At 32.2% G+C, this 27,724-nt stretch overlaps 1 protein-coding gene across 9 annotated transcripts in view; it reads left to right on the top strand.

Annotated features, from left to right (window-relative positions):
* The window catches only part of LOC128867610 (heterogeneous nuclear ribonucleoprotein L), a 277,829-nt gene that overhangs the window by 190,513 nt on the left and 59,592 nt on the right, over positions 1 to 27,724 (top strand). For 6 of the 9 annotated variants that reach the window (XM_054109012.1, XM_054109014.1, XM_054109013.1 and 3 more), the window contains one exon: positions 9,594 to 9,641. The exons of the other annotated variants lie outside the window; for them this stretch is intronic. In XM_054109012.1, coding sequence (XP_053964987.1) covers positions 9,594 to 9,641 — 48 coding nt within the window. The remainder of the gene's footprint in view (positions 1 to 9,593; positions 9,642 to 27,724) is intronic. 9 annotated transcript variants of the gene reach the window in all.

Here is a 27,724-nt window from a genome sequence, read left to right as displayed (position 1 = left end):
AAAGCAACTGTGGCAATGAATCAACTCGTTTTTACTTTGAAAGCAAAATCAAAGTTTCCCTACTGCTTTAGAAGCTTGCAATGATTTAATATTTCCCATTCTGCGTAAATTATTGTACCTGTCCATGAATTTTCGCAAATTCTTTTTCTTTTCGCTTAGATATACCAGCTCGTACAAATATGTCGAGATATTTGCCTCTCAAAATTCAATTAGACGTCTACTTTTTGTTATATCCAAGATAATGAAGGCGAACTATTCGGAACTTAGGAATTTCAAAATTCTCTGCCAAGCCATAGAAGCGCTTCACTCAGTCTTGTACTTCTGCTGTGTAAATGAAAGTAATCCTGTTGGTTAAATAGCCGCCAGGTATAAGGTGGAGCAACTTCATGTACTTTTCAGAAGAAATTTTAGAAAAAATCAGGTATATGCAGTTTTTTAGACTCTCTAACATGGCAATTCTGGCGCAGCATATTTCGCTTCCTATGCCGACTAATACAAAGGCATAATAAATAATTTATTTTAGTTGAAAATAAATTTTATACCATCCAAGTGTTTGCCTGATTTATGTCTTTCAAATAGTTTATATTCCTCCTTATGATTGTCACATAGCGTTGTTTTAATATTGCGCCAGTGCGAGAAGCACAAAAAAAACAAAAAACAAGGAAACTAATAAAGTGACTAAAATTGCATTAGAGACAAGTAAATAGCTGAATATTTACTACCCATGAGTTTAAAAATATTTGAAGCCCTCTCCGTCTCCCCAACTGGTGACAGATTAAAATTTTCGCAATTATTTCTTACACAAATTTACAACAGAATCGTTGAACTAACTATCAAAACATTGCCTGCTGCCAATTACAATAATACGAGTAAAACCCAAAGGCACAGAGGATAGACAAAAATTTTGCGAAAATTGCGAATTTGTCATTTGTCAACGTGTAGTGTGTGGTGACAGTGACAGACAGCCAGACAGGAAGATGTGAGCAATTCAAACTATACTATAAATAATTACTACTTGAATTTTGCTGTAATGTTGTAATTGCCAAACAGGCATTTGTTGTTGTTGTAAGACAAAATTTACAAAACTATTAATAGGTATTTGGCTCTGTGCGAAATTGCGAAAGTAAAGGCAGAGAGCCGTGATGAGCTGGTTAAAAATAGCTCTCACCCTGTATCGATGCATGCTTTGCAGTAAATTAAATGGATATGTTTGTAAATTTATTTGCTTTTCAAATGCCATGCACACTTAATTGAGGACGCCAGAGGGACAATGGGTTCATGTTCTGGGCTTGTAGGCAAAGGAATTTTGATTGAAGTAGTTTTTGGTATTTCACAATAATGCCAAATTGAGGAAATGGTTAGCGATCGAGGTGGAAAAATTAAGCTCAAATGAATAAAATAAAAAAATATTAATTAAATTAGCATAGCATACAACAGTACAGCGATAAAACATAACAGAACACAGCAAGGCATAGCATTACGTAACATAACATGAACTAAATTTAATTTAATTTAATACAAATATTAAAAGATAACAACAAACTAAGTAACATAAAAGTACGTAACATAACATATATAACATAATTTACATATTTTGTAAAATAAAATAATATAAATTAAATTAGCATAACACACAATGGCAAAACAAGAAAACATAACAAGACATAACATCACGTAGCATAACATGAACTAAATATCATAAAATATTTAAAAATGGCAAAATAAGAAAACATAACAGATCATAACAAGACATAATATTACGTAAGATAACATTAACTCAATATCATAAAATGTTTAAAAATAAATTGATCCAAAATTACATAAAATTGCGTAAGATAACATAAAAAAAACTAAATTAAATATTTTGTGAAATCAAATGTAATAAATAGCATAGCAACCTAGCGTAACATAACAAAACAAGACATAGAAAAACAAAACATAATATTAGGGTACATAACAATAAGTAAATTTCATAAAATAATAAAAAACATAAATTAACACAAGATTGCGTAACATTACGTAAAATAAGAAAAAAAAGGTCAATATTTTGTAAAATAAAGTAAATATAAATTTAAAAATAAAAATAATATAAATTTAATTTAATATGCAATGGCATAAGAATATAGCATAACATAGCATAGCATAACAAAACATAGCATTACGTTACATAACATGAACTAAATGTCATAAAATAATAAAAAATTAACAAGCCCAAAATAACGTAACATTACGTAAGAGATAACATAACAAAATAAATTACAATAAATTCAATGTTTTGTAAAATATAATAGAATAAAATTAGATAATATGACACAGAAAAACATAGTTTAAGTTAACTTTACGGGACGTAACATAACCGAACAAAACAAAAAATAAAAAAAATTGTAATATAACAGAACTTAATAGGGCATAACATTACATAACTTAAATTAACTCAAATTAAATATTGTAAAATAAACTGGAAAAAATTAAAATAAAATAACATAATAATACGCCACGCAACATAACGTAACATTTGAACAAAACATTGAATAAATAAAAAATTAATAAAACAATGCAACTGCCCCAACATGAATTTAATAAACTTACACTGGAACTAAAAATTTAAGAACTGAAAGTAAAAATTTATAAATTTGTTTAATTTTAGAGGACTACAACAAAATAGGCAGGCTGCACTTCTACTATAAACCATACCATATGTGCCATAATTTTGATTTCTGAACTAATGAGTAAATAAATTTCAATTTGTAGGAATGTGGAGACCATAAAGAATTTGTAAATACACGAAAATTTTTGAAATTATAAGTTATGAATTTGTGAATTTATTGGTTTCTTGAATTTAGTAATTTAATTATTCAATTAATAAATTTTCAAAAGCTTGGGCTGTAAATATTCGGACTGTATGAATTTCCGAATTACTGAACTCTTTGCGCGTTTGAATTCTAGGAATTTTTAAATATTATAATAATAAAGTTTTATGGATTTCTAGGTGTGTTTTTGAATTTCATAAATTTTGATCAAATTTTATGAATTTCCGACTATTATGAGTTTTGAAATTTAACGAACTTCGGTACTTGTGAATTAACTGAATTTAAAAACCTTTGTGCACTTATGAACATTTAAAATGGGATGTCTTGAATTAAACGACATTCTCTTAACTAAATTTTGAAATTTCATACGTTTTTACAGCTTTATGAATTTCAGAATTTGATGAGTGATTGCATTTTTCGAATCTCTGCATTTTATGAATTTGAAGGATTTTCATTTTTATTTAGCTTTTAAATTTATGCATATTTGATATTTAAGGGGAGAAACCAGTTTAGACTTATCAAAAAATAGAATTTTTTTTGTTGCATAAATTGTTAGTATAACTACTCAAGTATATCTGGTAAAAATTTTAAAGCGAAATTCAACTGGTGGGCTCTCTAACTCAAAAAGTTATAGACCAATCGTTTGAAATTTGTTTCGGAGTATTCTTCATTCAATCCCTTCTATGAACCCAATTCTGGAATTATATGATCATTAAAAATATTTTTTTTAACAAAACAGATTAAAAATATGGTATGAAAAAATTACATTGTGTTCAAGTGTCTCAAAGATATGCAATTTTCAATATTGTTTTATCAAATTTAGGTTCATATTCTTAGGAAATATGTTGTTAATAAAAAAAAAATTGCTGTTGATTTCAGAGAAAAATTGCAACTTCTGGAATGCCCGCCATCAAGATACTCGGATGGCGATCGTCTATGGACAACACGCTCTAACGCCACTATTTCCGGCGGAAATAGCTTAAAAGAATTTTAAAGTAAAGTACACTTAATATGAGTACACAAAATATGAGTAAAACACCCTCCAAGTTTAAACAATTTCTGATTATTCCTTCCTTGTTCAAAACATTCTCGAAAAACACCAAAATTACGGTCTCCTAAACCGGTGTCCTCCCTTAAAAAATTTTGAAATTTTTGGAATTTTTTCTTTTATTTTTATTATTTTACATTCCCGAATTTTATAAATTGCTGAATTGTATGGTTGTCTGTATTTTAAAGATTTTTCAAATTCACAAATTACGAGTTTTAAAATGATCGAATCGTATGAATTTCTTAGTCGGGCGAACATTCAAAATTCATAAAAGTTTAAATTTCATAAATTGACAAAGCTTTCGGATTTATGAGTTCGAAGATTTTGAGTCCGATGATTTTTGTATACTCGGCTCCCAATAATAAAAACGCCATAAAATAATAATGAAAATGGTATTATTGTTTTTCAAAATATTCTCCTGGAAAGTCAATATGCTTCTGCTTTCTCTTGAACCAATTTTCAAAGACTTGTGCCACTCAAAAGTGGATAGCTTCAAAATGAGCTGTTTAAAAGCTTCTGCAGCTTCTTCAAGCATTGGAACACGTTAAGCTCGCATTTTATTTTTGAATTTCGGTATTTGCGTGAATACTGAAATTTAAGGAGTTTATGAATTGTATGATTAGTTTTTTTCTGAATAGACTTCTGAATTTTATAAACTTCTTTAATTTGATATTATTATTATATACTTTTGAATTTTATGAATTTCTGCACTTTATGATTTTTTCTACTTTTATCAATTTTTCTTATTGTATAACTTTCAGTATTGGGGTCTTAATTTTTACGTCTAAATAATAAATAAATTCAAATTTTTGAGTTTCAGAATTCTTTGGTATTGACTTTTGTCTTACTTTTATGAGCTTATAAATCATATCCGGTATGTGTATAGATATAGCATAATAAATCTCTAAATCTTATGGAAAGTGAATTGGTCGATTTACATTTTGAAATTGTTGTTATTAATTTATGAGCATTGGAGTTTAGGAATTTCTAATGAAATTCTCTGTTTCTGCTTTAAATCTCTGAAATTTTTTAATGATGATACATTTTTGAATGTTTAGAAATATTAAAATTGTTGAAATCTTTTGATTTAGTTCTGTTTTTTTTGCCAGTGCTAAGCTTTTTCTTCCATATAAAAAACTTCGCGCATGTAAGTACTTTGTATGGAAGAAAAGGCGTGTTACCTCAGACGAAAAAACAAATTTCAAAAATTTATGGTATTTTGTAGACATTTGGAACTTGCACTTTGTTAGAATAAAATTCAATGGGCTACAAAACTGCACACTCAGAAAAATTGTAAAAATTCTGATGAAAAAGTTGAAAGTTTTCATTCAATTTGAAAGTGTTTTGTACGCAATTTGAAACTTTGCGTTATGTCGTTTTTGTTGTAGTGGGAACTACATTTTCATGAAAGAGAAAAGTGTTGTGTCCATGTTTTTGCAGAAAAAATTGTAGAGATTACGATTGAATAGTGGTTAGGGCACATATGTATATCAGTAGCTGCATGTACACCTTTTGAGATTTATCTTTCTAACTGCTTTTAAGCTTCTATACAGGTTTTTTACTATCTCACACCTAAAAGTATGCTCCAAAAAAGTAGTAGAATTTTTTAGTTATAGTTCTTTCTATTTCCAAATAAATTATGGGTTGAGTTTTTTTATTACCCTTTGGCGCCTCAGCTGTGTTGCTTCTCACAAAACTTTCATATTTTCACACTTAACCCTGCAGAAAAAAGTATTCACTTAATGTAGTATTCCTTTTATGGTTGAAAAAGCTGTATGCGGCATCAAAGTAGCGAGAAAACGAATACTGACATAATGAAATAAATAAAAATAAGTTTCCAAAACAAAATGAAAAATCTTTTTTTCGAACCACACACATACATACTTTGAAATGTTTAAGAAAACAAAAAAATATTGTAAATAAAAAAAACCTCTCGCCCTCAAGACATCTCAGCCGACCTTTAAAAGCACTTACCTCTACACTTTTATGAAACTTTTCACTTCTTGGTTGAGGCCAAAAGCAAAGAGCACAAATTTTGTATGAAAATGAAAAAATTACATATTTGCGCTTGAAACATATGAAGAAAATTATATTTGTCTTTCACACAGTTGAAAAGTTAAATAGAAACTTGAATTAAATGAAAGAAACAAAAACAAAAATGAAAATGAAATATTTGTAAAAGAAAGTTTAAATGAATATTTTGTGGTGAGTTAATGCAGTCAACCAGCCACAGATTATACGTTTTAGCCACATTCTGTTTACCCACACACACACACACACACATACGCTCGCACTGAATTATGGTAAATACACATGAATATGCGCAAATATGTGTTGGTTTTTTATAATTTTATGTGTATGCGCTATATGCTCTTCATCACCCGTGTATGCGTGTATTTTCAGCCACCCTCTCACTCTGAAGGTGGTAAAACTCATTAGCGCTGAAGTGGCCCACTGAAGTAGTGGCTGGAAGCGGCGCTCGAGTGCTGTCGAAAACAACTGCATCTCACACGTTTGGCAGGCGCATTAAAGTGTTACTGGTTTTTTTTGTTGTTGTGGTTTTGTGGTTTTAAAAGGCTTAAGAATGCAAACCACGAAAAGACCAAACGTTTTAAAAACTTTTGTTTCAGAAATAAGATTTTGGAAGTCCCTTATAGGTATTTATTTAATTTTAGGCGAAAAAATTACACTCAAGGTGTGCGTTAAGTGACCGGCTGCATAAAACCGGTCTTAAAAAGAGTGCTTCAATGCTCTTTTGATATGCTTGATTAACGATTATTTGTAAAAAGCTTGCTGCAGATGCCTTAAATTTTCACCTTTAAATTCTTAACCAAAAGCTGCGTACGTTTTTATGAACCGGAAGCTTGAGAGACTTGAATGTTGTTTTTGAGGCTTGAAGACTTTTGCCATGTAATTTTTTTAATATAATTGTACTTAAACACATTCGCGAGATTGTAACGAAAAATTGAATGGAAAAAGTTTGATCACCAAGCGAACTTGCTTGAATGAAAAAAGTAATGATTGAATGAATTCATTTTGATTTAGTTATTGTAAATACTCATAGAAGTTAAAACAGATCATTTTAACAGCAAATGAAACTTGCTTGAAGGAGCTAATGTTATGATTAAATAAGGCTATTTCTATGTAATACTTGCACACGATAGTGCTTGAACAAGCAAATACTGTGATTGAACATGTAGTGTCAGCTATAAAATAAATGTTTCTATGATTGACTAGAATTTTCGTTAACAAACAAACTTTCTTTTGCTTTAATTGCTGTGCAGACTAATAGAAGCAAACACAGAAATTTTTAACAGCAAGTGAAACTTGCTTTAACGAGGAAATGCTGTGATTGAATAAGCATATTTCTATGTAATACTTTCCCACGTTTATAGAATATGTAAGCAAGAGATTGCAATAACAAAATGAACTTACTTGAATAAGAAAATGCTGTGATTGAACCTGTAGTTTTAGCTATAAAATGAACTTTTCTATGATTGACTCGAATTTTCTTTGTTACCAAACTAGCTTATGCTTTCAACATTCAATTGTATGTATACTTGTCATTGAAAATCTCTGGCTTTCAACTGAAAAATTTGGAAATTTAAAAGTTTCTGTCATTAAATTGAATTAAATATTTTTTAATTAAATTTTTAAATTTCTTGTTGGCTGTTATTTTGCTTAAAACAAGAGGAAGGAAAATACCTAAAATTTTAAAGAGCAACTCTTCCTATTTCACGTGCTGTGAATACTAATTTAGGTGCCAAGATATAATAATATCTTAATATCAAGCATAGTTTTTGTTATGCTTGAAGGAACTTTCTGCGCTTCGCGATATGGAGTCTTTAAACTTGTCTGATTCCGTGAACTTAGCTGAGGAATATTAAAATTGATTTTGTCGAATAGTAATGGGGAGTCAATGACCCTATTTATCAAACCGAAAATGAAAGTAATGGAATTATGCTTGAAAGCATCATATATAAAGATTAAAGAACAGCTTATAAACGTTGTTTGATGATTTATTATTTACAACGCCAGAAGATTTTTCGAGCTACAGCACTTGAAAGTCAAACGTTAATTTGCAATATTTTACATTTGCTTTAATTGTGGGTTTATGCCCTAAAATGATAAGTTCAATTGTTGGCTTGAAACCTGCTTGCTGGTATTCCTAATAAGGCGCGTAATAATTCAAACTGATTTTCTCTACGTGTTGCGCTATTAAGTGTGTATTTAAACTTTGGCCGCTGCTTAATTGACAACAATTGCTTGATTGCATGCTTGAAGTCTCCAAAGGCTTGTCTCGACTTCCATTTACATAATTTTTTAGTATTATCTTCTTTAAATTGTTGCATTCTGAGTGCGAGTCATCTTTTGCTTGTTTTCGGTTACAAATGAATGATTGACAACATGCTTGAATATTTGATATGTGCGTTAAAGAAAAAAATCATTCTTTGGAAGGAGTTTTTCTTCAATAAATTGGTTTTTTACAACAGCTGAGTTTATCGAGCGTTGTGAATCTGTATTATTACTCAATCACTTGCTTGATCATATGCTTGAAGCAGTTAATATACTTTTCGGTAGTTTGAAGGTTACTTAAAAGAGCCGCCTTGTCTACTTTTCAGCCTTTCTAATACTCTTTCATATATTCTACATATTTTCCTACCCATTCGTGGTGTATGACCGTCGGCTTATGCTTGATGACGTATTTCTGCATTTTTTGCCACTCAATATTCCACCCCTTTGCAATGCAATTTAAGTGAAACAGCTGTCGACAGCTGGTGACTTTAAATTCATGTACTTGAAAAAAAAATGGCGATTACAGAGATTAGTTGATTTGCTTGACGCTGGCATGACCTCCGCATACACTCACATGAATATGCGCCGCCTACTTAGTGCAGGCATAGATATGCATGTTCATATGCATGTATAGGACGTGGGTGGGCCGGTGCATGGTGCACGATTCTATTGTATATATAAGGAGCTTATGCAGGAAGTTTGATGTGTTGACTATTCTTTGCGTGTAACGCCTTAACATCTCGTACCGCGCACACTATCACTTCACTCAACCCGTTGAAGATGAATCCGTTTGCCATGAAAAATGCGAAAAGGAACAACCCATTGAGATGTCAAGTCACAATCACACACACGCATGCATACAAGTGCAAGCAAAACAACAAAAAATTATACGCATACATAGAGTCACGAGTATGAATGCATGTGTGAATGTGTGCGAGGTGCGATTGCAATCATTGCAGCCTTACTGCAGACGCATGGCAGCTCCGCATTGGAAGCGCCTCCATTTCATGGTTGAGGCATGTCGTTTTAATTTCTTTTGCCCTCCTATTTTTCGCGCACAATTCTTTCTATGGCCGCACACGGCAATTGGGTCAAGTGTGGCACAGAGTCCGAGTAAACACATGCAATTGCAGGCACACTCACATACGCATATGTTGGCAGACGGCGACAGCAACTTGCGACATGGAGGCGCAGCGGTTCACAGGACACTTCAGTTCAAGTGTTGAACACATTAGGAAATTAAGATGTGAAAATATTTTCTGTTTTTTCTTCTTTTCATTGCATTGAAATAGCAATTGCAAGCATACTTTTAGGCGTATAATGATATACTCATATGCTTTTATTTGTGCTTACTCTTTATGTGCATATGTATGTGTTAGCCAGATGGCTTTGATTTATTTATTAAAATGCTTTTTCTCGTTCTTTCTCTATCTTTTCAGGTAAGTTTCAGCCAAATAATTTCATTACAACCACGACAAGTGGTGCCAGTAAGTACACACTTTTCTATTATACACACACAAAAAAAGAAAACATTTTTTGAAATTTAAAAGGAAGGCAAAAGTATTTTAAGCAATTAGGAAAAAGGCGTATTTTTAATCCAAATTTTTTTTATTATACCCTTATAAAAAAATTATATTACCAGAAATCTATTTTAATTTTGCAAGAAGTTTTGGACTGTATATGAAAAGTGCATGCAATTTAGTAAAATATAACGCTCATATCCATACATAAATTAAATATAATTTTTTTATTTTGTTTAAACACTTTAAGAACTGCACTGAATGCTGCCATTTTTTTTTTAATATGGAGCAAATACACAACTAGTGGTCAAAACAAAATTTGTCAAAATTCAATGCGAGTTTTGAGCCAGTTTAAATTGGCACAATATTACACCAAAATTAGTTGGGCTTTAAAACTGCATACAAAGAATTTTTCTGAATTTAATTTTTTGGTTTGTATGCCCTCCCAAATTCAATGGGCAATGAAACTGCAAACACGGAAACTGCCGTATCCGATTAGGTCGGTGCGTAACTACCATTCGGAAGTGCGTATTTTCTCCGTACATAAAACAGCAAAAAGATCGAAAAAGTTTTTTCTAATATCGGTGGCCCTCGGCAGGCAATGGAAACCTCCGAGTGTATTTCTGCCATGAAAAAGCTCCTCATAAAAGAACCAAACGTAGCTCCAATGCATACAACCGCAACTCCAAGTTTTTGTAAAAATTTCTCTTACAAATTTTTAAGAGAATTACTTAAATTATTTAAATTGGTTTAGAAAATTTGAAACCATAAGTTAGATAATTTTAGAGGATAAAATATATTTTGATATGAAATTAAAAAAAAAAATCAAGAAAATATAACTAAATTGTCAAAACTTTGGAAAAAGACGCACTTCATGAAGTATAAGGTGTCTTGTCTTGAACATTTTTGAAGGGAAATTAAAAGCTGAGATTCAATAATATCGATCTAAAAACCTTTTGTAACAAATTTGCGGAAAATCCTAAAGTTTTAATAAATCCAATTATATTAGATTCAAATTTTAATAGTTGTGTTTTTGTTTTTCTTTTTTTTGTTTTGTTTTGAGGGTCATCCTAATTTGCATGTATACACATTTCCTTTAAATAAAGTACATATTTTGCGCTAGCCCCCTACACACATGTGTTTTTCTCACCATATTCTCCCCTATTAGTTGCAAAAATTCAACTGACCTGACCACCTTTATTGACTTACCTTTCAACCAGTTGCATCCCTACATCAGCAATTGCTCAAAGTCAGCTCATCGAAGCTCACAAACGCATGCATGCCAATTGTCACAGAATTTAATTGACTATAGACTTTAAAGCACCACACGCATACATTTACACATACACATCTACGCTTTTTTTTTCTTGTTTGTTTTGTGTACTCATTTTATTTGGCATGCAATTATTTATGAACTACTCCCATCCAGCACAAAATTACCTCAGCAAAAGGAGGAAAAGTAATGCGAAAATAGTCAGCCAATACCTTCGCAGAGAAAGCTTGTTGTTGAGTGTGGGCGGCTTTGGCGGAAAATTAATGTCAGATTGGAGACAGACAGAAAGACAAATGCACTTGAATATGCAAAGTGGCATATAAAATCTTCCATGCGAGGAACCCTTCCTCTCAAACTAAATTTTGTGCTCTTAATCCCCTACTTTGCCCCTCTGCCCCAGCCATTCTTGCATAGTAGCATTGCGATAATCCACTTTAAACAATTCACTTGTGCATCTCTTCTGTGTTGTTGTTTTATTTCTTGCTGCAGGCAATCGAATTATTCATAGCTATTTACCCACTTGTGTCACTAAGACTGCCACTACTCCCACTCGTGTCTATCTGTGCTATTATCGCCACTCTACTCACCTACCTGCTCGCCCTCAAAATGGCATCAAAATACCAGATTCTTTCTCACCAACAAATCTCTCCCGTATAGCCACATTGAAAATTTCCACATTGCTGCATTTTGCATCTACCAACCTTCAAATCATTTCAGCCCCCTTTCCTTGTCATATCGCCATCTACTCCATTTGCTGGCTGTTTTATCTCTTTGTTGCCATCAACATTTCAATTTTCCCAACTGCATTTGCCATGGGAGATTTTTCGGAAATTCCGTAGTTTCCCCATCTATCGTAGTCTTCGTAGTTTTCGGGCTGTCGCTTTGGCCTATTGCTCGGAGGTCACTATTCGCTCCGTTTGGGAGCGCATGCAGTTAATTTAAATGCTTCAAGTTTACATTACAAAATATTTATCTGCATTAGCATATCAGAGTCCATCGCTTGCTCGGCGCTTGTTGATCCCCTTGCTGCTGCTGATCTCCGCCCCTCTCTGCCTGTTCGGTTGCTTTCTTCGCCCATTCGTGCATATTTATTACGCTTGTAAGTGCTTTTTGCAATATTAAATTATTACTAGTCGTCTTTCCAATGACTAAGTACATATTTATCGTTTGTCATTACGAAGCGAACGGATTTAATTTCCTACTTTTCCCTGCAGCTGCAAAGGACATTTTGTGAAATTACCAATAAAGCTTAATTTATGTTGGATTTGTTTGCTTTCGATTTACTTGAGCTGTTAAGAAATAGTTGTGTAATCGAAGTAGTTACAACTAAACTTAATTTCTTCCTAAAAGTATGCTAATTTTTTAAATTGTCTTTCGAAATTCAATGGACTACGTACTTTTTTCTGGATGCTTACAGCGAACGCGTTCAAATTATGCTTCTATTTGCTTTTTAGGTGCAGGATATTGAATTATTCAAATTTTTTCGGAATTTCATAAGATGAAAATAAACAGTTTAACCGCTACACTTCATGAGGTTAATTCTTTTTTTTTTTTTTATTTCAATATCTCACACCTACCTTACATGAAATTTTAATAATATTCATCAGACTTACATACATTCGTTTTTTCACGCGTGCATTCTTTTTAAATTTTTTTTAATAATTGTCATGTATTTTACAGCAAATTTCCTGTCTTCTTGCTCAGTTTCGTCCAATTTGCAGAATTTGCTGTTACATATTTTAATATTCCAATTAGCTTCATTTTTTGTAGTGCATACAAAACGGAAATATTCGAATAGCATTGCCGCTGTTGATTGAAGCGAATGTAATATTTTTTCAGATTTTAAATGTATATTAAAAATCATAATGTATAAAAGCTTATGCATGTATGTGTGCGCTTATGTATTTTGTAAGTCCACTAAGGTGCGTCACCTTTAAAAAATAAGATAAAAAAATGGTACTGCTTTTCGTAGTGACTCATAAAATTTGGTATAATTCAGGACTTCTACCCAGATATTTTGTCTCAACTCAGAGTTATTCGTGCATTATTGAATCATATCGCAAATTATTTTAAAAGTCGAGTTTTTCGATCAAAGAATTATATTCCACATTTCTTTAAAAGAAATGATTTTAGATGCCCAAATAAATTTCCAATAAATATCCTTGTATGACAGAAAAATATGAACTTGAAAACCTAAGAGATCTGCGTGAAAGCTTTTACAAATCTTCTTAAGCGTTACAAATATTAAGATTGTACACGGTGGCGCAAAATTAATTAACCAATTTAGTTTTTTAATAACGTTTTTACTAAATTAAAAATAATGATTTTGTGTGCTGCAAATCTTTATTTTGACCTTCAAGCGCTCCATTACTTGTCTATTTATATACTGCAATTGTCTAGTTCACAAGCGTCAAATATGATTGACGTACGACACGATTTGCAATAGTTATAAATTTTCCGATAGGGTGATTAATTTGCGCCACCTTGTAAAACATTTGTTCACTACCTTTTAGTGGCAGCTAATATACATGAAAATTTTAATAACACATCCTTGCCTTAACCGATTTTTCGTTTCTTTTTTACCGCTGCCGATGCTGTAGATGCTTTTTCTTGGCTTAGAGAGTCACCTTAATGTACAACTACATGCGCTTATATGTATGTATAAGTGTATGAAAGATAACAAAATATTTCAATAGAAAAAATATCATGGGTCTTCTCATTAATAATTTATGAATAAAAATGCTATCATTGCATTGGAAAAATTGCTGCATTCAGCAAAAATTTAAATTTTTTTTAGTTCTGATAGATTTTTAAACGCAATAAATTTTGTATAGAAATATATATTTCGTATATATGTATACATATATTTTAATTTAAATTTTATTGTATTTTGAATGACTTTTAAAATCAATAATTTTTTTTTTCTAACGCGCACTTAATTCTCATAATTTTATTTATGGCTTCAACTTCCATACATTGGGTTGGCAATTAAGTAATTGCGGATTTTTCTAAAAAATCAAAGACAATTTTTTCATGGAACTAAATAACTTTATTCTGAAATGTATTGCCCATTTTGATCAATGACATTTTGCCATCTTTCAGGCAGCATCATAATTCCAGGTTCATAAAACTTCTGGTTTTTATTAGCAAAAAACTGAATCAAGTTCGATTTGACGTCATTTCGGACCGCTTTTCTTCAACTGCATGGTTTAATTTCGTTAGTTCTTCAATATAGACATCAGAATTGATCGTTCGGTTAGGTGGTAAGAGTTCAAAGTAGACAATTCCTTTATAACGCCACCAAACTGATAACAAAACCTTCTTTTGTTGAATATCAGGTTTTGATGTTGTTTGAGTTGGTTCACCTGCCCTGCTCCACGATCTTTTCCGCTTGATATTGTTGTAAACAACCCACTTGTCATCGCCAGTTATCAATCGTTTTAAAAATGGATCATTTTCATTACGTTTGTTTAGCAAATCGCAGCTGTTAATGCGTTGCGTTAAATGCGTGTATCGAGTTTTTGAACATAGCCAAGTTGTTTTAAGTGATTGCATGTATGTGATACATGAAACTTTTCTGTAATCTCACGTGTTGTACTGTGACGATCCGAATCGATTATTGCTTTGATTAGCGCATCATCAACTTCAATTGGGCGACCTGAGCGTTTTTCGTCTTTGAATGAAAAATCACCAGATCGAAATTTGGCAAACAAATTTTGACACTGTCGTTTTAAGGCTTCGTCACCATAAACAGCACACGACTTTTTATAAGATTGCGATGCGGGTTTCCCTTTGCGGAAATAAAAAAGCAAAATATGACGAAAATGTTCCTTTTGATTTTCTATTTTTCAACGAACGCCAAATGAAAACTACGCAACCGATAAAAAAACTTTGTTTACTGATTGACAGCTGAACTGCCAACTATCAAATAACAAAATGTTTTCACATTTGTACTACGTCTGCAAAGCTAAAAATTCAACTGAAGCCATCTACGAATAAAATCCGTAATTACTTAGTTGCCAACCCAATATTATTCCATCAAATTCCTATGTAAAGGAATCGCTTAATTAAATTTGTAATTTTTAGCATTAAATGTGGATATACTACGATTGTAAAAAAGCATGAACTTGCCAATGGGCATAATTTTTCCCTTTTTTTTTTTACACAAAAAGTTGTATTAAATCAACAGTAAAGCTTTTATTTTCTACTTACACTCGACTATTGTCATCTTTAAGTACTCGAACGGAAAATCGTACAAAATTTTTTGGGTTGGTGTCGAAATTCTGTATGTACAAAATTCTAAAAACAAAATTCTGCTTTTGAAAAGTCTGCTTTTTAAAATTCTGTTTTCTAAAATTCTGCTTTCAAAATTCTGTATTACAAAATTCTGTATTAAAATATAATTTTAACAATGTTAAAGAGGTAATGTAATTATTTAATTTATTATTATTATTATTTTTTATTACTATTCGAGATATTAAATAAAAAAAAAAAAATAATAATAATAATAATAATTTTTTCTTCAGTTTCGATAGAATCCACAGTATTTTTGCGTAGAACTTCTTTTCGCGTGGGCGGCCTTCGGCCGCGCCTCAAAAAAATAACCCTCATCAGTCCGACTCCGGCTACGCAATCCACCGTATTTTTGCGTAGAACTTCTTTTCGCGTGGGCGGCCTTCGCCCGCGCTTCAAAAAAATAACACTCACCAGCCCGACTCCGGCTACGCAATCCACAGTATTTTTGCGTAGAACTCCTTTCCGTGTTAAAACCATTGAGGCCTTCCAGCCTTTTTTTTTTATTCAATATCTCGAAAACTAAGCGAGATATCAAAAAATTTTACTCTTTCATTTCGTTTTCTTTTGTCGAGTTCTATAAAAATCCGCCATAGGATTGCGGCGCCACGGAAACAGCAGAATCCCCTGTATATTTATGGAATAAATGTTTATTTTGTTACTTCTTGCATGACGAAAATCACAAAGCTTGAAAAAAGCAGAATTTTTCGCATTAAACATGCAGAATTTTGAAAAAGCAGAATTTTAGAAAGCAGAATTTTAAAAAGCAGAATTTTAAAAAAGCAGAACATTAAGTAAAAGAATTGTGAAAATTCAAGCAAAGTGTTCACATCCTAGCTTGTTTTTTGTTAATTTGTTATAAAAAAAAAGCTCCCATTCTTGTAAAGCTCGTACTGCGTAAATCATAATCTAAAATATGATATTGAAAAACTAATTAAATTCAAAAAATTTTGAGAATTTCAAAAACCAGTTTTCACATCCTAGCTTAGTTTTTCTTAATTTGTAATTAGTTTTGTTAAAAATAGCTCATTGTCTAGAAAAAATTGCGCAAATCGTAATCCCAAACCCTTTGCAAAATTAAAACAAAAAACGTAAAAATTGTAAAAATTTTATCAGATTTCTTAGAACAATTTCGCGTACGCCGTTTTATAACTCATAGAATTCTACTATAACTTCCTAGAAATTTGAAGAGTCTACACTAAGCAGTTTGGGATTTATGAGGTTGTAATGTATATTAAGTGAATCCGTTTTATCCTCCTTATAATTTTTAAACCTTTAAGATCTCAACAAAAACAAAAATGAAAAAACAAAAAAAGAAAAAAACAAAAACAGAAAATAAAAACTAAAAAATTAAATAAATAAAATAATAAAAAAATAAAAATTCTTGAATAAGCCACAAAAAATTAAATAAAAACTTGTGCTTGTCAAAAAAAATTGGAAGAATCCGATTCATATTTGCGAAATTGTTTCTATATTTTTAAAGTATAATATTTACTATAAAACTGTTTGGGCTTATTCAAATATGAGCTATGCTTTTATCTTAAATTATAGATTAGAATAATAAATCTTTAGAGAAAACAGCAGTAGTATTAGTGGTAACACTTATTCTACTTAGTCCTGCCATAAGTTCTGTTACAAGTTAAGTCCGTTATAGATATGCAATTATAATACTTTTTTTAATGAAGCTAGTTTTATTTAATCATGTGAATGTTAGAAAACAAAATTTTCAATTTTCATTCGAAATCGTCACCATTTCACGTTTACACAAGCGTTCAGACGATTATGCCATTCAGCACGCACGGTTGACGTTGATTGAGATTCTACAAATTTCTATGAGGTCCTCGACAGACCGTATTCTCCAATTCCGAATACAAACTTTAGTCCAATGGATTCAGATCTGGACTTCCAGGCGGCCAATCTTCTGCGGCTGTAAACCCAGGAATATTGTTTTTCAGCCACTGCTGGATGATTTTTGCCGTATGGGCTGGAGCGGAAACTTGCTGGCAAATCCAAAGCTCTCCATGTAAGAGAGTGCTGCTCAACTGCTTCATCACGCCTTCTAAGACATTCTCCTGGTACACTTTTGTCCCGGTTTAACCCCTTTTTCGCAGAAATGAACAGATGTAACACCTTTCCTTGCAAGACTCTGTCCTCCAAACCATTAGGAAGGCTGGATGTTCGCCGCGCTGAACCCTTGTAACAACATTTGTTGTCTCTTTACAAGTTTATCAAATTTTAGCATAAATTTTGTCGTTTTGCTTATTAAAAACAGTGAAAATTTTCTCATCTGTGAAATGAATATTTTCATGGCCGTTGATCGCATCTCACCGCAGAAGCTGCTTGCATCTGTCGAGTGTAATTCTCTTCAAGCGCGTTATCAATTGATAACCAATTGAGCGACGGAAAGCTAAATATTGTAAAAGGGGCATGACACGTCCAATATAAACTAAAATTTGCAAATCGCTTTTATCCGGAACCACAAAAGCTAAAATAATGAAGATTGATACAGTTATACAAATTGCCAAATTTTGTTGTGGTGAAAATATTAGGTATTGCAAAAGGGAGCTTGGGGCCTGCCATACAAACTTAAGTCTCATATTTTGTGTGCCAAATAAATGAATGCACGGACATTTCAAAATCAAATTGAAATTGGATAACACCTTTTACTTACAATGAGAACTGCTATTGGTCTAAGTTTCGACCACGGGCGATGCTAGTAATAGGTAAATGAGAGTTAAACTAAGCATAGGTGCGATCATAATGTAACTATTTATATATTTTTTGATGTTCCAACTGCCTGGAAAAGTAAGTGATTTTTTTTTATTTAAAAATTTTTTTTTTAATGTTATAAAAAAATTTTTCAATTGCATACTTTTACCAGAATTTATACAATATGAATTTTTCTAAAGCTTTTGCAGTAAAAATAATCACTGCAAAAAGCAATTGACACGATTTAGGGTAACGCTCACTGTACATATATATGTACATACATATATACATTTAGGTTTGCAAGTACGCGTAAATTTGCTTTCTAAGTAAAGCGACATTAATTGGTTTTTGTTTATGCAACTCTGCCACCCCACTGCAAAATGCGCGCGCCCATTAAGTTGTAAGTGACTAGGCATGTAAATATAATTGTATTTATTCATGTATTTCATAATTAAACCCGAACGCGCATACAGGTCACTCAAAATGACAAGCTTAAAGGTCAAGCTTAACAAGCTAACAATGCTAATAACAACAACAGCAAATTGTACATTATACTGTCGTGATTTATTTACGAGTTTCTAAATGACATGAGTCAATAACAATCAACACGAGAGTCAGCGCAGCTTTCAGATTTCCAGGCGCAAAACCAGATTATTACACACATACACTCATATGTATGTAGTATATATGTATATGCCTAGCTGTATGTAATAACGTGCATGCAGGCAAAAACATACACATGTGTAAGTGCACGCACTTCAAAAAAATTAACACAATTTGTAGCGGCCGAAAAACGCCCTTTCAGTTTTCCCAAATTTCAGTTAACCCCTAAAGCGCTACTCGCGACTAGTGTTAGACTCTTAGACTCTCATAATTACGCCACACGCAATTCCAATGGCCGGCAACAGTTTTCTCAGCTATGGAATGCGAATGGCACTTACTATATGTACCCATTTGTGCCGCTACTTAGACCCAACCCATCTCGGCACAGCGAAGCAGCGTTGCTAACAGTTGGCAGTCATACATACATACATGTATGTGTGTGTCGTTGTACCATTGAGCTGTTGTGCCATTATTTAAGTTCAATCTGTAATATTTTCCACAATTTCAACTCATTTATCAATGGCTCTTTTAGGCAAATCAATTTCGAGCGCGCAAATTAAGATTTTACAGATAATCGCTCGCGTCAGTTGACTTGTGTTGTTGTTGGTGTTTTAATGTGTATCTTTTTCTCATTTGTTTTCTTAGTATGCTTGTTGTCATCTAACGAGCGCGTTTACAAGCTGTTCTGTGTTTGCATGTGTATGTGCGCCGTTACTCACTTGAAAAATGAACAAATATGCCGCACGAAATTGTAAAATATTTCATTTTTCATTTAAATTTTCATTTAGTTTGATGTACATACATTTTTATTTATTTTTTTTTTTGTTTTTCATGCTTACTTTTTCTCCGTCTTTGTGCTACTTTGACAATATTGACAAAATTATTTATTCTGTGCTTTGCAATTAATCTCTTGACGCAGCTGGCTGGTTGTAAGCTTTTCAAAGATTTGCCTCGATCAGTTTGAGCGAACATGAGCTGTGTTAGGATTATTCTTGGCGCACAGAGACATAAAAAGTAGTATAAATAAATTTGAGTACAGTTAATGCGTACATGTACATAAATGTGTCCGAATAAAGCGTATTAAGGTGGGGTGGTGCTGAAATTAATTGGTTCTTCATTTTGCGAGCACGCGACAGATTTTCTTTCGATAATTGATGTGAGGAAAAATGATTCATAGTCACTTACGCATGGCAAAAATTTATCGAGTATATATGACATATGTGTGCGTATGTATGCATTTATGTGTGAGTATTTGTATGAATGAAAGGTGCATATGCGTGTGCGTGTCTTTTAGGATTTGTCATTATTTGTTATAAAGTTCCAAAGGCTCACCAGATCGACATTTATATTGCTAAAAATAGTTTTGAATCAGCGCTAAATTCGTGTAAATTCATTATTTTGCCGAAAGTTCTTTTATAGAATCCATTGAAAAAAACAACACCACTTATTGAAAAATTTGACTACTCATTTATTAATTTTTTCATTTAAACTTCTTTTTTTTTTTTTTGTAACAAAAATATAACTCATTTCATAGCAAAGACTATATTAGTGCAACCTTCAAACTTCGTACAAGATTTATAAAAATTCCAAAAATTTTCATCAATAATTCTTATTTTTTAAACACATTACAATTTTATTTTTCTTTTTCTTGGTATGCAGTTTTATAGCTTACTCAATTTTAATGTAATAAAATTAAATTTTGTAGTGGCTCACAGCTCGCCTTAATTTTTAATAATATTTTCTCCTGACTGAAGCCTGATTGAAGCTCATCTGAAGAGTTCCGCAATAGACGCGCCTAGATGTTATTTTAAAATAAAACCTACACAAATTAAGATTTTGATTTTTTCAGTAATTTCATTCAAAACAAGACTCTTAAAAGTTATATGAAAAAAATTGCATAATTTAAATATCCACCATGAGAAATTTCAAATATATGAAGTATAAATCATTAAGCGAACTCTCCAAATAAAGGAAAAGACAGATAGGAAGTAAATATTTTTAAAATAGCTTCTAGGTAATATAAATACATACATTCATACCAAGTTTTAAAGGAAGAGGAACTTCTTGCTTCCTCTAGCCGCTATGCCTCTTTGGCTTACTACACCAGGCTTTTCACCATGGAGTCATCCCATAGATAATTACTGGTCACTAGGGTGCTTCCCAAAATCTAAGCTCACTTGGCTGTGCTAAAGAAAAGTAGAGTATTTGCGTTCTTGCTAAGGTGGAACCACAGCTCGAGGCTTCCGATTCCGCTCCACTTTGGCAGTCGCTTTAAAAATCATTCGCGAGAAAACTCAAATTTTCACATAGAACAGCGGCTAATTGACAAGTGGCAAATCTGATTTGTGCGACGCCATTTGTAAAAATTTTAAGTCTTCCGATGGTGATTAATTAAGCGGCACCTTATATATGGTATATACATAGATATGTATATACTCGTGGCCACTCAAACCTTACTAGTAAGTCTTTTCGTGCAAATAATATGCATTTGCAACTGTAGTTATGCCAGTTCTAGTCGACATGATTTAAATTTTTATTTGGTTCTGGGAAAGTGTTTTTATTTAAAATTTAAGTGCAAAATATTCACAAATACAATATAATTTAGGAGTTTGTGAGAAATCAAGCATTAAACATAACGACTTAAAGAGTGTGCGCTAAATATGAGCAAATAACTCATGATCAAAAATTTATTCTTTCTGAAAAAAAGAACGAATGCCTATTCACGAGATAGCAAGAAAATTTGGATGCAGACATCCAATTCGTAATCGTTTCGAACGTCAGAGTAGAGTTCGAACTGATTTGTTTTAAAGGATCACTTAAAAAGAAGTTAGAAAGGACCTGGAGGAACAACATAATGTAGCCATAAGTTCAAGAACTGGACACAGGAGGCTGTGTTTCATAGCATAAATCCACTCGGAGATTTCCATTGCATGTCGAGAAGAAACGACCGCTGTTAGAAAAAACATTTTCTATCTATCGTGCTTGGGGTTTCGAACTTGTGCACTTCCGAATGGTATTCACGTGCCAAACCATTCCGCTGCGGTAGCCGCTATACGTATTATTATTAGTCACCTAGACAACTAGAGTATACAGAGAAAAAAGACCTGATTCAGTCAAAATCAATTGTTTTTATTTAGTAAAATTTCAATTGTTCAAATTTGGAACAAATTTAAATTTTGGATGATTAATTTTGCGCTGCCTTAGAGGGCTGCATTACATTGAAGGAACCACCAAACTTTGGGGATAACTCTTTAGTGTGTATGACATAAACCGGACTTACGATTTGCAGGTCCTTTGGACGATCATAATTGACGTTATTCGTATTTTTGCTGACTGCGTCTGCCCACTTACTGAGCAGAAATGCGATTTATGTATGTCTAGAGCAGGCTAAGATATCTTTGGTTTAAACGTCCCGTCTTTGCTAGATAAATATTTTCCAATAAAAATGTGGCTGATCTTATGATTTTAAATCTTCGTAAGCATTACTGTAGTTGTCTAAGATATTAGTGGCTAGGGGCGTGAGATCGGTATATGAAAGCTCTTCTCAATCGCAGTGCCCTTCTGTGCTTTCTCAATACCGTATTTTATTTTTCAACTAAGTTTTTTCTCATATTCTTTATTTTGAAGAATAAAATATCTCTCATGCCAACAAAAGCCTAGTTTACTTGAAAAATGTCCAATAAATCAACTCGCTTACATTCCGCTTACTGCCCCTAAAAGTGTGCTACGTCACAATGAATTCATGTAAATCGAATTTATATGCAATCAGTACGCGCTCGTGCGCATTGTAATATTCAGTAAACCTCATTGGGCAATTCATGCGAACAGATTTAGAAATGAATTGTATGTGTTTGCGCTTGAATTTATGGAAAACACATTTGCAAAAAAATATGTGCCACATCTAAAGAACGGCAGCAATTTAGGCAAATCGAACAATTGCAATCTTTTTTATAGTATAAAGAAAATTGTAAGGAACAAATACAATTGAACGATTTACTTATATAGCGGCTAACTAACTATTGGGTTGATAAAAAAAAGCAAATAATAAAATGCGCTTTAACGAAAAATAATGTGTAAGCGCTGTGAGTGTGTATGTGTGTATTGAAGGTTACACATTCGTACTTGATTGTGTGAATTGAGAAGAGTAGTGAAAACGAGCAATCGCGAAGTACAGAAAAAAACTTATATTCTGCGGAAATTTGATGAAAGCATAGCGATAAGAGAATATTAGATAGAACAAACTGGGCTAATGATGGTAATGGATGTGCTCATTTTGGTATACAGTGAGGTCTAAACTATGTACAATATATATGAGCAGCAAATATGCTAGCGCTGGGGAAGAAAAGACACAGCAACGGCGATTAGTTGAAGTGAAATGTGATGGGTTTCACTCGGAGATTGGTGGAGTGGGTGTGTACAATGATACTGATATTGATTGACATGTTATTGACTGATTGCCGGTGTTCTGTTATGAGATTTTCGGTATCTACGCACATGAGTGCACATGTTTGTTTATGCTACTTAGATGGCATTAGTAAGCCATCATCGACATAAGTGAATGATTGATGAGTGTTTGGAGTTTTTTGTGATGGGTTTGAGCAAAACGAAATTAAGAAAAGAAGAAATTAATACTTGTATAAAAGGAATATTAGTTGGAAATTTATATTATATTAGGTATTATATGTTCTGTAACGGGTGTATGTTTTGAGTACCATCGATACCGATGACCATGATTTGCCAGCTGAGAGTGGCAAACTATGTTGACATTTCTGTTCAGTAAGGTTAGGCTAGTCATCAGTCAATTTAACGCTTCCAAATTGTGGAAATTTTCTTTGAAAAAAATAAAAAATAAATTTGTTCGCAAAGTTTACAGAGCACTGGCGAAATTGTCAGTCCTTATTTATTGCAATATTAAAGCAATCCTTGACGCCATACGGGCAGATTTATTGGAAAAAGTAGTGTAAAATTGAACTGATCGAATGGAACTTCTAACTCGTAGCCGCGGCGAACATATGTATGCCGGATATTATTGTATATTAAAAAAATAAATTAAATTATCAAAAAATGTATCCAAATACATTAAATTATCATTAAATGTTATCAAGAAATGCATTCCGACAATTTTTCTGCTTTCATTTCAAGTTCTCAAGCTTTTAAAAACACACCCTATAGTTATGCATGGCAGAAGTTCTTGATGCGAGGGTGGTATTAAAGTGTATGTATGTAGTATGTAAACAAAAACTGCATACTTAGAGTAAAATTTGCTTGCTTATACTCTGCTTGCTCTCTACATACTTCACTCATTCTTAAGACCAGTGAATTAGGAAGCCAAAAGTATAGTACTTTAAGGTAGACAAATTTTCAATGCACAATTTTACAAGTAAAGCTTAGTCCACTAAGCTTGATATGATTTACGAAAAAAATAATAATTGTTAAACAAATTTAGTGTTGTAAAAATTTGACATAATTCCTTCAAAATTTCAAACTTTTTATTTAGAATCTTTAGAAAAATTTGTAGACAGACAAAAGTGCACAAAACGTTGAAAAAAGGGGGGTTAAAAATAAATAAAAAAATAATTTGCAGAGGTTGTTGAATCATTCAAGCACTTTTTAGTATTTTTACATTGACCAATTACTTATCGATCTATTTTTTCCTAGCAAAACAGTTGGCCAAAAGAAGTATAATTTAGCTGCGATATGTGTTTAGGTGATCACATTTCGACTAGAAGGAAAGACCAAAAGATATCCTGATTGCTTGATAAATTAAAGGCGTCATGCGATTATGCCAAGTTCCAGCCTTATAATTTTTCAAAACACGATTTTTAGCTGTTTGACCTTATTTTGTTACACCAAAAAAACATTTAAGAAATTTGTTTTTTTTAGATTCGCATGTGCTTAGCATGCAAACATTTGATTCCGTTTTATTCGCAGAACATAAGCAAGAAAGCGGGTGAATTGTAAATGGCTAAAAAATATTTAATTCGAAAACTCGAAGTTATACGATTTTTTTTATGAAATTTTATGTTTTATTACAATGTTTTTCTCTGGCTCTACAAATTGCAAAAAACCAAAAAAAAAGTTTCTAGATTATCTAAATTTGCCGAACCGTTTTTTTTTTGTTTTGATGATTTTCTGTCGCTTTGAACATTTAAACAAATAAAATTTGGAGCATGTCGAGCTATGAGGACCATTATCTAGGCTTAAATCAAGAAAATTAGATGATTTGTTTCCTCCGATAAATTAATTTTTTTTTAATTAAATTAAAATTAAATAAAATTTTATGAAACCTAATTTCAGTAAAATTTATTTGAATTAAAACTAATTTAAATAAAATTTTAGGGATGAGAGATCCGAAGGCAATTATATATGTACATTTAATTCCAAAAATTGACAAAATTTGTTATCTCCGACTAAGAAAATTATTTTAATGTAAAGTATCTCCCTCGCTTTGAAATTCCAAAATATGTCAGTTATACGGAGCTCCAAAAAAAAAATGAATTTAATAATAAATTCTTTTAATTTAAAAAATTAAAAAAAAAATAAATGTTTTAATTTAAAAAATTTTAATTCAATTTTAATGTTTAATTTAAAACATTAAAAATAAAAAAAAATTCATTAATTTAAAAGATTTTAAATTTAATTTTTTTTGTTTCTGTCTGTTTCTGTTGTTTTCCCGTCATTTCGGAATTGAAAAATATTTGAGTTATTCCAAGCTCCGGAAAGAAATAAAATTAAAAAAAAAAAATAAAAATTATTTTTATTTAAATCGTCCAAAAATATTTGAGTTATACGAAGCTCCAGATAAAAACTTTTCTTAAGGAATAGCGAGCTCGGAGAAATGTTAACTAAACATAATTCCGAAAAATTGTTACAACATTTTTCGCTCTGAAAAATTCATTTTCTTTTATTTAATATGATTCTGTCACTTTGAAATTCCAAAAATTGTTTAGTCAAACGGTGTTTCGGAAATAAATTAAATTTAAGGAATAACGAGCTCTGAGAATAGTTATCTAATTTAATTACGAAAAAATATCAAATGTTTTTATCCCTGACGAATTTAATTTTTTTCACCTAATGTATTTTATTTTCGTCATTTTTGCATTCGAAAAATAATTGAATTATTATACGGAGGTCCAAGCAAAATTAGCTGAATTGTTGAATTTATTTCTACCTAAATTATCCAAATTTTTTTCTCCACCAATTTGAATTTTTTAATTCAATATTTTCTTGTCACTTTGACAATCTGCATAAAACAAAACCTTGATTAGGTTTCTTTCCTCTGCATTAAATTTTTATTTATTTTAATCCCATTTTTATTAACAGCAACATATCATTTGCACCACTTACCAGGCAAGTTTGTATTCATAGCTAATTTGTATTTCCTTTTTTTAATTAGCACAAAATGCTTAAAATAATTCATTTACATATTATCTTAATACAAAAGTGAAAACAAAAACATCAACGCCACAACTGATGTCGAAACAATTGAATGAAGCGCTAAAAGAGCTTAGCACTCAATTGTTTGGCGAACGGCTAACCGACTAACCGACTATCCGACCGTACGGCTGCTACATTGTTAAGCCAACAATGCATTGATATAGTTAAACAAGCGAGTAAGTGCATAGTATATACATATGTGTGTATGTGTGAATGTACGTATGAAAATATACAATAGAAATAGTTTATAAAGAGGCTGACATTGGGGTAGATAAGCAAAAACGGCAACAAGCAGAATTTTTGCTACATTTCGATATACAAGACCTTACACACACACGCACACACACACAAATATCTGCTGCACTCACTCGCCGGTCTCCCATGCAAATGAGGGCTACTCAGTAGTTAACTTTAAATATTTCACAATGAGCTCGAAGAACAATAGTTTGCCTTAAATGAATTCAGCTCAAATTGTGTGAAAATTAATGTATAAAATAAATTAGTTTTTATGTGTGCGTATGCTATTATATGGTATGCAATTAAAATAGCATAATATAAAATAATATAAGAAAAATTAAATTTTGTGGCTTTCCTCGTTTCTTTTTGTTTTTGTTATTTAAGCTTGATCATGAAAATCCGCGCTGCTGCTGCTGCTAACTGCCTGATTTCATTTCGCATTAATAAACCAATTTCATTTTAGACTCGCTAAAAACATAATCAGGCAAACAATAAATTGAAAACAACGTCGTCGCCACCATATAAATGAAATTCAGCATGAATTTGATTAAAAATATTTTATAGCTTGAGGGCGCTCAGCGCCAAATGGCGCATTTCTCGGTTGCAAGTGAATGTGAAAGTGTGGTGACATTTGTAGCCAACAATTTGCAGCTGACAATTGCAAAACCACAAATAATGCAAAACCAAATAATAAGAGTGAAAAAATTTCATACAAGAATATCACATAGAGACGAATATACTAATTGCGCATACGCCATGTGTTCTACACACACAAATTCGATGCCCGCCCGGGCGTATACGTAACACTGAATATTAGCATGCCAAACGCATGCAAGCAGAGGAGGCAACCAGCCAGCTATGTATTTGAGAAGTGCGACGTCAATGCGTGCGTTTATACTGTATTTATACTGTGTGTGTGTTTGTGTCATTGGAAGGCGTGCCTTCCTGCCTGCCTGTCTGCCTGCTGCGATTTAATTGTGTATTGGCCGTGCTTGCGTGAGTAGGGTATGTATGGAAGTGGAAGTGCGTGCCTGCTTGCCTGCCTGCTGTGATTTAATTGAACAGCAAATTCCAAAATCAAATAACATATAAATTGTTAACAGCTGTTACAAAGCTTATAAAAAGAACAACAGCGTCGAAATCAAAAGCCCGGCCATATGTGTGGCATGTAGTAGTGCAGCACTTTTAGGAATGAAACAATTGCTTATTGATGTATCTATTTGGTGTTGTAGGATGGCAGGGTGGTAGCATAGGCAAATAGGAATCCTTTACCATGCAAAGTTTGCCTAATTTTAATGGACTTTGCGTTGCATCTGAATGGGAGAATCACAATATTTAAATAAATAATCAATATGAAAGTATCAAACACGCGCACACTCACATCTTTTCTTCCGAAATGGGTTGCTGCATGGGATATAAGTCCTTCTTGGCACACACTTACGTTCATAGTTGTTTGTCTTTGCGTACGTTCGCAGCTTTGTTAAGGGTATATCAAAGG

Source organism: Anastrepha ludens, chromosome 6, assembly GCF_028408465.1.
Source record: "Anastrepha ludens isolate Willacy chromosome 6, idAnaLude1.1, whole genome shotgun sequence".
NCBI lineage: Eukaryota > Metazoa > Arthropoda > Insecta > Diptera > Tephritidae > Anastrepha > Anastrepha ludens.
This window is presented reverse-complemented; position numbering and strand designations above follow the sequence as displayed.